We start from the raw sequence: 13,688 nt of genomic DNA on the forward strand, positions 1-13,688 counted from the left end.
CTGAGTCCACTGACAAATCACTATTTACTGAGTTTGGAGAGTGGTCAGGAAGTTTTAAATATTCTTACAGCCACTGTCCACGCCTTTCTAATCAGCACAGCAAAGTGTATAGCATGCAAAAGGCCTGAAATCGAAACTACTGTGGTACAGTTTGCCACTTAAGTGCAGATTAACAGGTAGAAAAAAAGTATTTTTGTGGATTCTAATTACTGCTAACGGCAAACAATATAGAAAGAAATAATCAAACATAGAATTTATATAACAACAAATAAATTTATGTTTTAAAAACAATACATTCTTTCATCAATATTGCATAAAAAGGTTAATCAAATATTATTTTAAATAGCATTTACACTGATAAGGGTAAGGTTTTTGGCCTGTCCCTCACTATGATTTTATTTTTTTTCAGAGGGACTTTTAATTTGCAAAATGAAAGCAAAACAATATAAAAATCACATTTGTATATTGTTCTAAATATAGTCTCATTGTTAAGCAATGTTTTGGGCACAAGCATACACTCAAAAAAAAAAAAAAAAATAGCTTGTTGGTCTAACTTAATAAAATATTCCATAGCCTGAGATGGCACAATACAATTTCTTGTTATTTTAATGTGTCTTTATTTGACTGGAATTTACAAAATGTTGGTAAAAGTGGAAAAATGGAAGAGTGGAAAAGGCACCGATTTCTGGTATTAGGCTAAACATTTAGGCGCTCTGGCCGTGCCCACTGACAAATCGCTTCAATTCACGGATCAGAGTTCACAATTCAGAGGTAAATCTGGACTCCTACCCATCAAAAAACATTGACTGTTAAAGGGATAGTTCACCCAAAAAAAGAAAATTCTGTAATTAATTACTCGCCCTCATGTCGTTCTAAACCCGTAAGACCTTCGTTCATCTTCAGAACACAAATTAAGATATTTTTGAAGGAATCTGAGAGCTCCCTGACTCTCCCATAGACAGCAATGTAATTACCACCATCAAGGTCCAGAAACATAGCAAAGATATCGGTAAAATAATCCATGTAACATCAGGGGTTCAACCGTAATTTTATGAAGCTACGAGAATACTTTTTTGTGCGCAAAGAAAACTGGTTTAGAATGACTTCTTCTTATGGGTTTAGAACGACATGAGGGTGAGTAATTAATGACGTCATTTTCATTTTAGGGGACAACCACCCCAACAAATAAAAAGAAAAAAATAAAACACAAACACTCAATACTTTAAAAAAAAAAAAATGGCTCCCTTCATTTTCAACATTTTCAACATTTTCTATATGTATTCACAAAAAAAGGGGGCTCGATTTGGTTGTTCTGAAGGTATGCCTATGTAAAGATTTTTGGTAACACTTTCTATAAAGCCCATATTTATAATACATTATAAGGGTATTCTTAAGGCATTATAATGAATGCATGATGCATTATAAAAAAATAAAAATAAACTTATAATATGCTATTTTATCTTAGGAATATTCATAAGAACAGTTTTAATGTTTTTATAATATTTACTTATTATAAGTCTCATATCTTGCCATTTTTATTATGCTACTTTACTTAAAGCAATCAAAGACCATTTATAAGTATAGCAATAATAATAATAATAATAATAATAATATTTTCCCTCAAACATCCATTAGATCAGATATTAGATCCTATAAATGTGTAATATGACACATTTGCTTTGAACTATTTTTACTGTATTATCAGTTTGATTATTTTGCTGATACCCTTTAGACGGCTGTTGATAAGTAACTCTGCAACTACACGTCAACTAGCAGTCATAGGAGTATTAGCAGTAGTCTGCTAACTATATGCTAACACTTTATTTTGATGGTTCCCCAACAGACAAACTGACTATAAGTAACTTTGCAAGTACGTCAACATTCTTCCTACCCTAAACTAACCTTAACCTAAGCCTACTAATACTCTAATGAGAGTAAGTTGACATGTAGTTGCAAAGTTGCTTATAGTCAATAGCCTAAGGGGACCGTCAAAATAAAATGTAACCTAACATATAAACATTGCATTTTTTTTTTTTCAGTTGAAATTATTAACTAGGTCACATCAAAATTAATATTAGCCTCACAGTGAACACCCAAATAACATTCCACACATAACCACTTACAAGATGTAGTAAGATACTGTGCAGATCTTAAACAATTTCAAGATATATAGTCCATTATAAATGTAAAAGTAGATTTAATATGGTGTTCATTGTGTGTTAGAAATAATCACAATCCTAAAAGTTATAACCACAAATGCATGAGCATTATATTGTTTTATAACTGATATGATTATTTATAAGATGATATAACATATTATAAGGTTTTTTATAATGCATTATGCATTCATTATAATGTAATTTAAAAAAAAAAATTTTTTTTTCTTTTTCACAATTACATATCTTTAATTTTAAATAATAATAATAATTATAATAAATAATAACAATAATAATAATAATAATAATAATAATAATAATAATAAATTCAGCATAAATCTGAAGATTTCCAAACAAAAATAATCATTGTTTTTATTTAGATTTAAGTGAAATAAAATTGTTTAGATTTTTACTTTTTAGATTGAAAAAAAATAAAAATATGTGCCTGCAATCAAGTTTTAGTCACAACTTGTGTGGCATTTCTGCAAATTTATGTGGCATTATTGCAAAAGCAGGCACTTCAAAATACCTCAAACAACAACAAGAAAAAAATTTCTAACCTTTGATAAAAATACTGTTTTTATGTATTTTATAACGTATATATTTTTGTATATATATATGTTTATATCAGAAAAGTTGTGGCAGAAGCAGTGGGCCACTTCCAGAAAAATGAATGGATCTCTATGTGCCTTTGCTGGATATATATGTTCATTACACTATTCTTTCAAAAACTGTAATTTCTACAAGTTTTTCTCTAACCAGCAGATGGCTACACCTAAACCTAACACCTAGATGAATATCCAGAAGCAACTTAAATCAAATTTGAAAGGATTTATTTATTTATTTTTCATAAAAAATGTGATATTTCACATGCAAGCTATTATGTAGTTGAGGAATTTTGTGGTAAATAGGTACAAAAGTACTTCATATCACCCAAAACACAGCTTTAATGTATAGATGAGAAGTAAAAAACAAACAAACAAACAAACAAAAAATTATATATTATTTGTATGATTAAAAGTGTATATATTTTTACAATTACTCTATCAATTGTGGAGTAATACTGACCCCAAAGACCAGATTTGTAAACAGGAAATGAAGGACGTTTGAGGGTTAAATAAAACATCAGACAATAATATAATATATCATAAAGTTGCAACATCTACCAGCAGGTGCTGCCAGAATGATTAAATAAGATTGTAATATTTGCTTTGTCATTTGTATTACTTAAATCACTATGAAATAAAAAATGACAGTTCTTATATATTTAAATATATATGTGCCTGTGTAATCTTTAATCAAAATAACCTCTCGCTCCCTTTGCCGATGGCATCTCTCCTCTTCCCCGATGACACAAGTCTTTGCAGTAGGGTGGGACAACTTGTCACTGACATGAGTTCTACCAATAATGGTTTAAAATTCCCACCCTAAATTTTCTTTTGCTCAGGTCCGTACAGGTCCTTGCACTAACAGTCATTTTCCCAGAAAAGGTTTAATCGTGATTTACAAAATGGTCTTATGAAATAGAGAGGTGTCTGGGAGCCAAATGTGAAAAAGCTCTACCTCCTTTAGTGGACTTTGCTATCCTAGGAACTACCAAAAGTCCAGCGTTTTGTGACCTTAGGGAGCGTGATGGATTGTAGCGTGGTATAAGGCTAGTTAGGTACGCAGGAGCTAAACCATTAGTAATAAGTAATAATATTTTGTTGTATTTTCTTGTCAAAATAATGGAGTTCATTTAGAATTATTCAGCTTTTTAGAACAATGTGCAAATGGCAATTTCATTGGCTGGCGCTCATCTCAGCAAATCAGTTCAACCGAACGCAGACAACATGATTAATATTCATGAACCCAGCAGTTTATCAATCCGTAGTGCATTGTATATTGTTAGTATGGTAGAAGAATTAGTAGTAGTATTATCTTTTAATACTAATTAATATTATCTATTACTATTATTTTTTTTTTACAGAAACCCTGAATGATCAACAATATCTTAAGCATCACCATCAGTTAAAATGACAAATATGCATTCATACATGGTTACCAAGTTTTAGTACTAATCATTAAAGTTATATCATTAAATTGTGCTTAATTATCATAATACCATAATATAATTCATGATTGACTAAGAAGCTAAGATTTAAGAAGCTGTGCCATTTTACAAAGATAAGCTGATAGGAATAATGTGCATGTTTTTGTGACATATCAGGACAACACTTTGTATAATGACATGGGTATGACACAGTTTTTGCAAGGAGAGGGTGACTTATGAGGACATAACCCATGTCCCCATTTTCAAAACACTTATAAACCATACAGAATGAGTTTTTTTGAGAACGTAAAAATGCACAAAGTTTCCTGTGAGGGTTAGGGTTAGGTGTAGGGTTGGTGTAGGGCAATAGAATACTGTATATAGTTTGTACAATATAAAAACCATTACGCCTATGGGATGTCCCCACTTTTCACAAAAACAAACATGTGTGTGTATCAGTCTGGCAAGTAAACTAAAAGAACGTACTAGCCAATGGCAATTATATTGCCAAGGTGTGCGTAGAGGGTTGCCTAAGACGCTCCCAGAAAATATTCCAATTATTAACAAAGAGAAGTTTCTGTCCTTTAAACCATGACAATAACCATTCATTTAAAGTAAAAAGAAATGCAGATAATGAGCAGCTGATGGTATTACTGACAGGAGCATTTGACAGCCAACAGTCTTCGGTGAACATACCAAATGAAGAGCATGACGACTATTTCCTGGAGGAAGACTCGAGCTACTGTTTCTAAGAAAATGACACCAACACATACATACATACATACATACACACACACACACATACACATGCAAATACACATAACATGAAATTAAAAAAATAATAATAATTAAAAGGTAACTGCAACTTGTTATCTCACAATTTTGACTTTAGAACAAAATTAAGACTTTATATCTCACAACTCTGACTTCATAACATGCAATTGTGACTTTATATGAAATTATGACTTTAAAACTCACAATTGTGAATTTACAATTCTGAGAAATAAAATCAAAGATGTGAGTTTATATCATGCATTTCTGACAAAAAAAGTCATCATTTTGAGAAAAAAGTCAGAATTGTGTGATAAAAAGAACAGATACCTTTTTAATTTTATTCACTGATGGAAATGTGGTTTTATACAAGATCAAAAATATTTTTAATCTCTGCATTGCATATATTGCACAATTTTAAAAAATGCCACAATCTACTATAAATTATTATTTTATTTATTATTATTATTATTATTATTATTATTATTAATTGATTGTTTGATTGATTTATTCATTCAACTTTCTTTCTTTTTTTTATTTTTTTTTATTACACTCAAGTTTCCATGTCCCTTATTCTGTCCCTTATTATCCACATTTGTCCTGTATTTTCCATTTCTGAAGTTGGCCACCCTAGCAACAGAGGACAAACCCTCTTATGCTGAAAGGAGGTTGGGCAAGTTTTATTACCAGTATGTTAATTTATTATGCAGACTTTGCAGACCTTGAAGGTTCTCTCTTCACCCTTTTGATCTGCAGAGGTTCTTCATTACAGCAAAGGGAACCAAGAGCATTTATTTAATAAAATCAACATTATTACTATTATTTTAAATATTTTGAAAATGAAGAATCTATTCATTTTCCTCTTGATTTTGCCCTACCACGGTTAAGACATTTAAATGTTACACACCAATCAACCACCAACAAATAATTACTATTCATTCAATAAATATGTATTATTATTATTATTGTTGTTGTATTTTGCCCGCAGTGTGTTTTGGTTGACCATTGTAGACATTTATTTGCTTTAATCTCACGATGTGACGCACTTACAAATATTTTTGTTTCACTTTCACTTTAAAACGGGTACCCTCTAAATGCTCGGGTCAAGTGAATTTTGCAATATTCATGTATTTTTAACTGCGTTATGCGTTATGATGCTCCTAATGCCTAGCTCGATTTACCGCTGATATATTTTACATAGGAAGTAATCAAGCCTACACACAGGAACTAATATTAGTTTTTGACAGCATTGAGTGTGACAATAGGTGTTTGGTTTGCGGCACGATGTATGTTAAAATGCATCGTGTATACACTCACTAAAGTGAAAGTGACGTGACATACAGCCAAGTATGGTGACCCATACTCGGAATTCGTGCTCTGCTTTTAACCCATCCAAAATGCACACATACAGCAGTTGGGGGTTCGGTGCCTTGCTCAAGGGCACCTCAGTCGTGGTATTGAGGGTGGAGAGAGCGCTGTACATTCACTCCCCCCACCTACAATTACCTGCCGGACCCCGAGACTCGAACTCACAACCCTTGGATTGCAAGTCTGACTCTCTAACCATTAGGCCACGATTTCCCCAATCCCCCTAATCCCCCTAAACAAAGAGTGACAGCTTTTTTAGTGGTAATGAGCACTCTTTGCAAGCTTTCTAGTCTATGATCCATTTAAAATGTAGAACTTTGTTTTTCAGCCACACACACGGTTGCCAAAAGTTTTCGGGAATGACCATCTGCATATTTATGTGGGATTCCCTCTCGAAGTAGCAGTGATTGACACAATGAGACCAACAGCAATAGACGGGAGAAAAAAATGGGCTGGAAGTGTTTCTATGGGCCATTAAAGACTAGAGCACCCTCACTAATTTTGTTAAGAAGCACCCCTCAGTGATTATTTCTGGACACCTGGTTAAATACGCTTTTATTGCAAAACTATATACAAAAAAAACAACAAAATACAAATGCACTTAATAAAAACAATTGAATAAATGCCATATTTTATAAGTTAAGCCCACTTGAACTAAAAATAAGTAGGCTATTTAATAAAATAAATAACTAGAGAAGGCTGACTATAATCAGCTTGCTTCCCATTTAATGAAAAGTAAGCCTACCCCCCACCTGAAATTAGAAAAAAAAAAAAGCGCGTTCTAGTCTTCAGTGATGCAAGAACGCTTTGAGGCATACACGTAATCTCTGAGCAAAAGCAAGAGCCACATTCATAAAAAGAACAATGTGATATTTTAAAAGCACCACATCCATTATCCAGTTTTGGTTGTGAGTGAAGGAAATCCATTTGCGAGTGGAGGATTCGTGGCTCGCGCAAACTACATGGATCACGTAACATTATGCGCTCTCGATATCTGTCAAATATCACGCTATAGAAACCGCCTAAAATTTAAGTATAAACGAGAGAGAAGAAGAAAGCCGACCCCTAGGCAGCAGCTACACATGCCAGGATCCGCCACTGTCAGATGCAATTAGAAATTTACTAAAAACAAGTCTATCGCAAGACATCTGACATCGCTCTAATCCGTTAAAATGGGTGCGTAAAAAATATGCAACGTATACGCACTGCAGACGGAGTATGTCCCTGGGTCTCAATGTGCCTACTTATATTGCGCTCTTAAAGTATGTACTCTTTTGGTGAAGAAAAAGTACACACTTTTGAGTGTGTAGTAGAAGAGTAGGCAAGCTTTGGGACATACTATAATGCACCTGTTACACGCACCCGGTCACTGTTAACTGGCCTGTCAATCATCTTGTCACAGTTAACATCCTCCACATTTCATCTAATTTAACTTTCTACCATACTGAAGAGAAAATAAGTATCTTGTTGATCTGCCAGTCGCGGCCCAGCAAACACAGAACATTCCCCTAATGTTAGTTTTTTGGGTTAGATTTTTTGTAACCATAAAATAACGTTCCCAGAACGTTGCATGGTGGTTATTTTTAAATAACCTAAAATAACTTATAGAGAAATAATCGTTCCAGAGAAACGTTGCAATGGTGGTGGTGTTAAATTTTTAAATAACCTAAAACAAAATGTATATATAAAGCTTACCCTAATCATCATTTTCAAGTTACTTCAGGTAGCATCATGCAGTCTGCACATCCATGCAGGTAAATCTCCTGCACACACAACAACAAAAAACTGCTCTATTCACTGTAAAACCGACCAGTGAAAGGATTGAGATTGGGTGACTGTGGAGGCCCATTTGAGTAAAGTGAACTCATTGTCATGTTCAAGAAACCAGTCTGAGATGATTTAAGCTTTGTGACATGGTGCATTATCCTGCCCATTCTCCTCTGACCTCTAACATCAACCAGGCATTTTATCCACACAACTGCTGCTCACTGGATATTTCCTCTTTTCGGACCATTCTCTGTAAACCCTAGAGAGAGTTGTGTGTGAAAATCCCAGTAGATTAACAGTTTTTGAAATATCCAGACCAGCTCATCTCGCACCAACAACCATTCCACGTTCAGAATCACTTAAATCCCCTTTCTTTCCCGTTCTGATGCTCGGTTTGAACTTCAGCAAGCTGTCTTCACCACATCTATATGCCTAAATGCATTGATTTGCTGCCATACGATTGGCTGATTAGCAATTTGTGTTACCAAGCAATTAAACAGGTGCACCTAATAAAGTGGCCGGTGAGTGTATATATGTTCTGGCTCACCATCTAGTTGCAAAATATTTTTTTTGGCCCTATGCCAAACTTACTTGCTGACCCCTGCCAAAGGGTGTCCAATTTTTTCTTTTAGCATTCAGAAGGATGCTCGCGAGCCCCCCTCTAAACCCACAATGTTCCAATCACCACAACAAAAACCTGTGAACCCACACTGGGGCAAGCACCGCAGCAAACTTCTACCCGACATTCAATGTGGCATTACATCACGAAAGTGCGGACTCAGAGGAAGACTGCAAGGGTTTAGGGTGTCATTTGGGACAGGGCTGACGTTTTGTGTCCTTCATTCAGCTAAATTTTGAAGGATACATGGGATGTATCCTCAGCAACCTTCAATCACCCACAATCCTTTGTACCCATTCCATTTCATGAAAATAAAGTAACGAAAAAGTGAGTGAAATCTACAAGTGAGATCTGTCCATCTTGACTGCTCTTAATTCACTCCTCTGCAGATGCCTGCTCTCTGGCTTTTCAAATCAGACTTTTGATAGACTGGCTGATATTTCTCATTCTGTCCTTTTCTTAAGTCCCACGCCCCTTTGAAACTTCTGTTTTGAAGCGTGTGTATAAACACACACCAGTAGCACTTGAGAGTAGCCTGCAAAGGAACATCTCATTGGTTTTACTGAAGACGAGTGTGTAAGAAGTGTAAATATTTTTCATTATGAAGACAAGAAAATAGTTGGTAGCATGAATTCACAAATTTATGTATAGAGAAAGAGGATAAAAAAATATAAATCATTATGTGCTGAATGATGTGTGTTACATTATGAATCCAGAAATATTTCTCACAATCTTTATGTAGAAACATATTTCACTGCATTTTTCTGTTGTGTTTTTGTTTGGCTTATGATTGTCTGTTCATTTCTTCTTCAGGTTCATCTGGAGTTGGTGCAGATGATGTGTCAGTGTCAGTGATGGAGAGAGATTCAGTCACTCTACACACTGGTGTTAAAACAAACCAACAAGAAGAGGTTGCATGGTATTTTAATGACACTCGCATCGCTCGAATCACTGAAGATCAAAGTAAGATCTGTACAGATGATGAGTGTAAAGAGAGATTCAGAGACAGACTGAAGCTGGATCATCAGACTGGATCTCTGACCATCAGAGACATCAGAACCACAGACTCTGGAAAATATAGACTAGTGATAATCAGCAGCGGCAGTGAAAAGATCTTCAGAGTTGCTGTTAATGGTGAGTCATTAAATAAATGTTAATAGGGAGATTATACATGTTTTAAGTACATCATTTATATGTTTTTCCACTTACCTGTATATTCACATAAATGATATAGATAATTTATTTAAAACACATTTAGTGTTGATTTGTAATTTGTAGATTTATTTGTGGATTGATTAAGTTTTAACAGTTAGTTTGCAGTTGTGCTCTGAAACAATGACAGTCTCTCATCATATAATATCTGCTGTCAGCTTCTCTTAGTTAAGTATTAAATGTAAAATCAGTATGTAAAATGTGTTTTGTAAAGATAAAACTTGGATAAATGTTGTTTGTCAGATTCAAAGTAAAAGAAAGGTTTGTGCAATAGCATTCGTGTTTAAAGTTCTCTCAGGTTATGAAGGTTTTTTCATCATCAGAGATCCTCCAGCAGCTGTTGGTTTGTGTTTCAGATGTTCCTGCTGCTCGACGAGATGAAAAGACCAAGTCTGTAGTGGAGGGACAATCTGTCACCTTAGATCCCGGTGTAACAAAAAACCCAAATGATGTGATGACGTGGCATTTTAATGAGACTCTCATCGCTGAAATGACTGGAGATCAGAGTAAGATCTGTTCAGATGTTCAGTCTAAAGAGAGATTCAGATGATCAAGAGCAACAGCAGAATCAGTGCAAGGATTTTCTTTGTTTATGTAAACGACCACAGACTCTGGACTTTATAAACTACAGATCAGTAGCAGCAGCAGTGTTGTTGTTGTGACCAGTTTAAAGAGCTTCAGCATTTCTATCACTGGTGAGCATAATTCTGTGCATTTCAGTGCATTTTAAAATACATTTCCGTGTTTTATATCAATCCAAAAGAGCAGCTTTTCCACTACTGGGCAAGTGTGAGCCAGGGCTAACAATGAGCCACGTGGGGCCAGTAGCCTCGGACCTTGAGCTGGTCAAAATCAATCTGCATTTTCACTGACAGGGCAGCGCTATGCCTTTCAACATCAAACTGACAGGGCAGCGCTATTCTAAAAACCTGCCCTTAACACACCTTCCAGAAGCAAACATCACACAACCCCACTATTTCACCAGCCATTTTTTCCTGACAGCTCAATGATGTGATGCTATTTTAGGTGATGTTCTCCATAAACACACTAGAACTCACCACTTATCAGTTAAAGTAATATCATACAGCTGATGACTAAAGCAGAAAAGTGAAAAACTTGAGAAAAAAAAAAAAAAAACATTTGTAAAATGGATTATATTAATAACTACATAAATAAACTTTCAGCTTCAGGTCTGTCTGCAGGTGAAATAGCAGGAATATGTGCTGCTCTCCTGCTGCTTATAGCTGCATCTGTTTGTGTGTTTTATTTTTACGTGTTGTTTTATTTTATTACAAGCGTCGTCGAGTAAAAAGAAAAAGGTGAGTATTAAATTAGTGATGGGAAGTCGTGATTTTTTTTTTTCTTCCTCTCTGTGAACTGATTCTTTTCAGACGCTTTTGGCTTGTTTCAAAAATTCAGTTGTCAAAAAAGTGAGTCATTTAACCAATTTACCAGCCGATCATTTTTGTGCCCTAATTTGGGTAATTTAGAATACCCAATCTGTCCAAAACTTGTATTGTCCCCTATATAGGTGCACACTTAAAGTACTTTGTAATCAATGTCCCTCTCGGTTGAAGTCATTCGTTCCAATACATTTTATTTTTTATACTTTCTGCTGTTCATCATTAATATATAGTGCTGTGTCAAATTATTAATCGTGATTAATCGCATCCAAAATAAAAGTTTCTGTTTACATAATACTGTATATGTGTGTGTACTGTGTATATTTATTATATATATATAAATGCACACACATGTATGTATATATTTATGAAAAAATGAGTTATGTTTATATATTTAAAATATTTCTATATAATATCAATTATATTAATAATATAAGATATATGTGTAAAATATTTTCAAAACATATACTGTATGGGTGTGTTATTATAATAGACACACAATAAAATACACCAGTACACACACACAATATATTATGTAACAAAAACTTGCGATAAATCATGATTAATAATTTGACAGCACTAATATATATATATATATATATATATATATATATATATATATATATATCATATATATATAATATATATATATACACTCTAATTAACCAAAATAGTGTGTGTTTAACTGAGTTTGTTATTGTTGTTCAAACAGACACCAGGACGCAGCACAATGATCAGGTAAGATACTATGAGCACTTAATCAGTTTGCCTACAAAAAAAATCTGATTCAGATCTGAAAGTTGGCAACATGTTTGTGTGATTTATGCAGTTTGATTCAGAAATCATTACATCGAAACACAAATAATAACTGACTCATCAGGACAGCAATGTTCTTACAGTTTACTTCATAATAAACAATGGCGTTGATACATTTTCATTATTATGTAACTATATAATTCCAATAGTTGATTTAATAATATTATTATGATAATTATATTAAATAGTTTTATTTTTTTTTATAGTGCACTTTTGGCCACAACTGTATATTACTGTAGAACAGAAGATGACAGTGTGATGCAGTTTATCATATTCATTAATATTTAGGAAAAGAACACCATATGTTCTGCAAACATAAAAAGAAATACACTTACAGTCCCTACTCTATTTTTTGTGTAAGCAAATCATTAGTCCTGTTCATGTCTTCTTCTGTGAATCTGTTTTCTTACAGGCAAATGATGTTAATGGTGGTCAGAGTGGGATTCCACTGATGGATGTTGCTCATGACTCATCCTCTAATCACACTGATGTTCTAGTGACAAACACCACCAATGACTCGTCCTCTAATCACACTGATGCTCTAGTGACGAACACCACCAATGACTCGTCCTCTTATCACACTGATGCTCTAGTGAAGAACACCACCAATGACTCGTCCTCTAATCACACTGATGCTCTAGTGACAAACACCACCAATGACTCGTCCTCTTATCACACTGATGCTCCAGTGACGAAGAACACCACCATGACTCCGTCCTCTAATCACACTGATGCTCCAGTGAAGAACACCACAAATGACTCCTACTATAATCACACTGATGCTTCAGTGAAGAACACCACCAATGACTCGTCCTCTTATCACACTGATGCTCCAGTGAAGAACACCACCAATGACTCGTCCTCTAATCACACTGATGCTCTAGTGGACAAACTCACCACCAATGATCGTCCCAGTCTAAATCACACTGATGTTCTAGTGACAAAACACCACCAATGACTCGTCCCTCTAATCCCACTGATGCTCTAGTGACAAACACCACCAATGACTCGTCCTCTAATCACACTGATGCTCTAGTGACAAACACCACCAATGACTCGTCCTCTAATCACACTGATGCTCTAGTGACAAACACCACCAATGACTCCTCCTCTAATCACACTGATGCTCTAGTGACGAACACCACCAATGACTCGTCCTCTTATCACAACTGATGCTTCCAGTGAAGAACACCACCAATGGACTCGTCCTCTAATCACACTGATGCTCTAGTGACAAAAACACCACCAATGACTCGTCCTCTTATCACACTTAGTCTCCATTGAAGAACACCACCAATGACTCGGTCCTCTAATCACACTGATGCTCCAGTGAAGAACACCACCAATGACTCGTCCTCTAATCACACTGATGCTCCAGTGAAGAACACCACCAATGACTCATCCTCTAATCACACTGATGCTTTAGTGAAGAACACCACCAATGACTCGTCCTCTGATCACACTGATGCTCTAGTGACAAACACCACCAATGACTCGTCCTCTAATCACACTGATGCTCTAGTGACAAACACCACCAATGACTC

At 34.8% G+C, this 13,688-nt stretch overlaps 1 protein-coding gene across 1 annotated transcript in view; it reads left to right on the forward strand.

Moving 5' to 3' along the window:
* Nucleotides 1-5,586: 5,586 nt before the first annotated feature.
* Nucleotides 5,587-13,688, forward strand: part of LOC109066867 — a 68,474-nt gene continuing 60,372 nt past the window's right edge. The window contains exons 1-2 of the mRNA XM_042749353.1: nt 5,587-5,841; nt 9,527-9,847. Of these exons, the coding sequence (XP_042605287.1) occupies nt 5,799-5,841; nt 9,527-9,847 (364 nt within the window). The 5' untranslated portion in view covers nt 5,587-5,798. The remainder of the gene's footprint in view (nt 5,842-9,526; nt 9,848-13,688) is intronic.

Source organism: Cyprinus carpio, chromosome B22 (assembly GCF_018340385.1).
Source record: "Cyprinus carpio isolate SPL01 chromosome B22, ASM1834038v1, whole genome shotgun sequence".
Taxonomy (NCBI): Eukaryota; Metazoa; Chordata; class Actinopteri; order Cypriniformes; family Cyprinidae; genus Cyprinus; species Cyprinus carpio.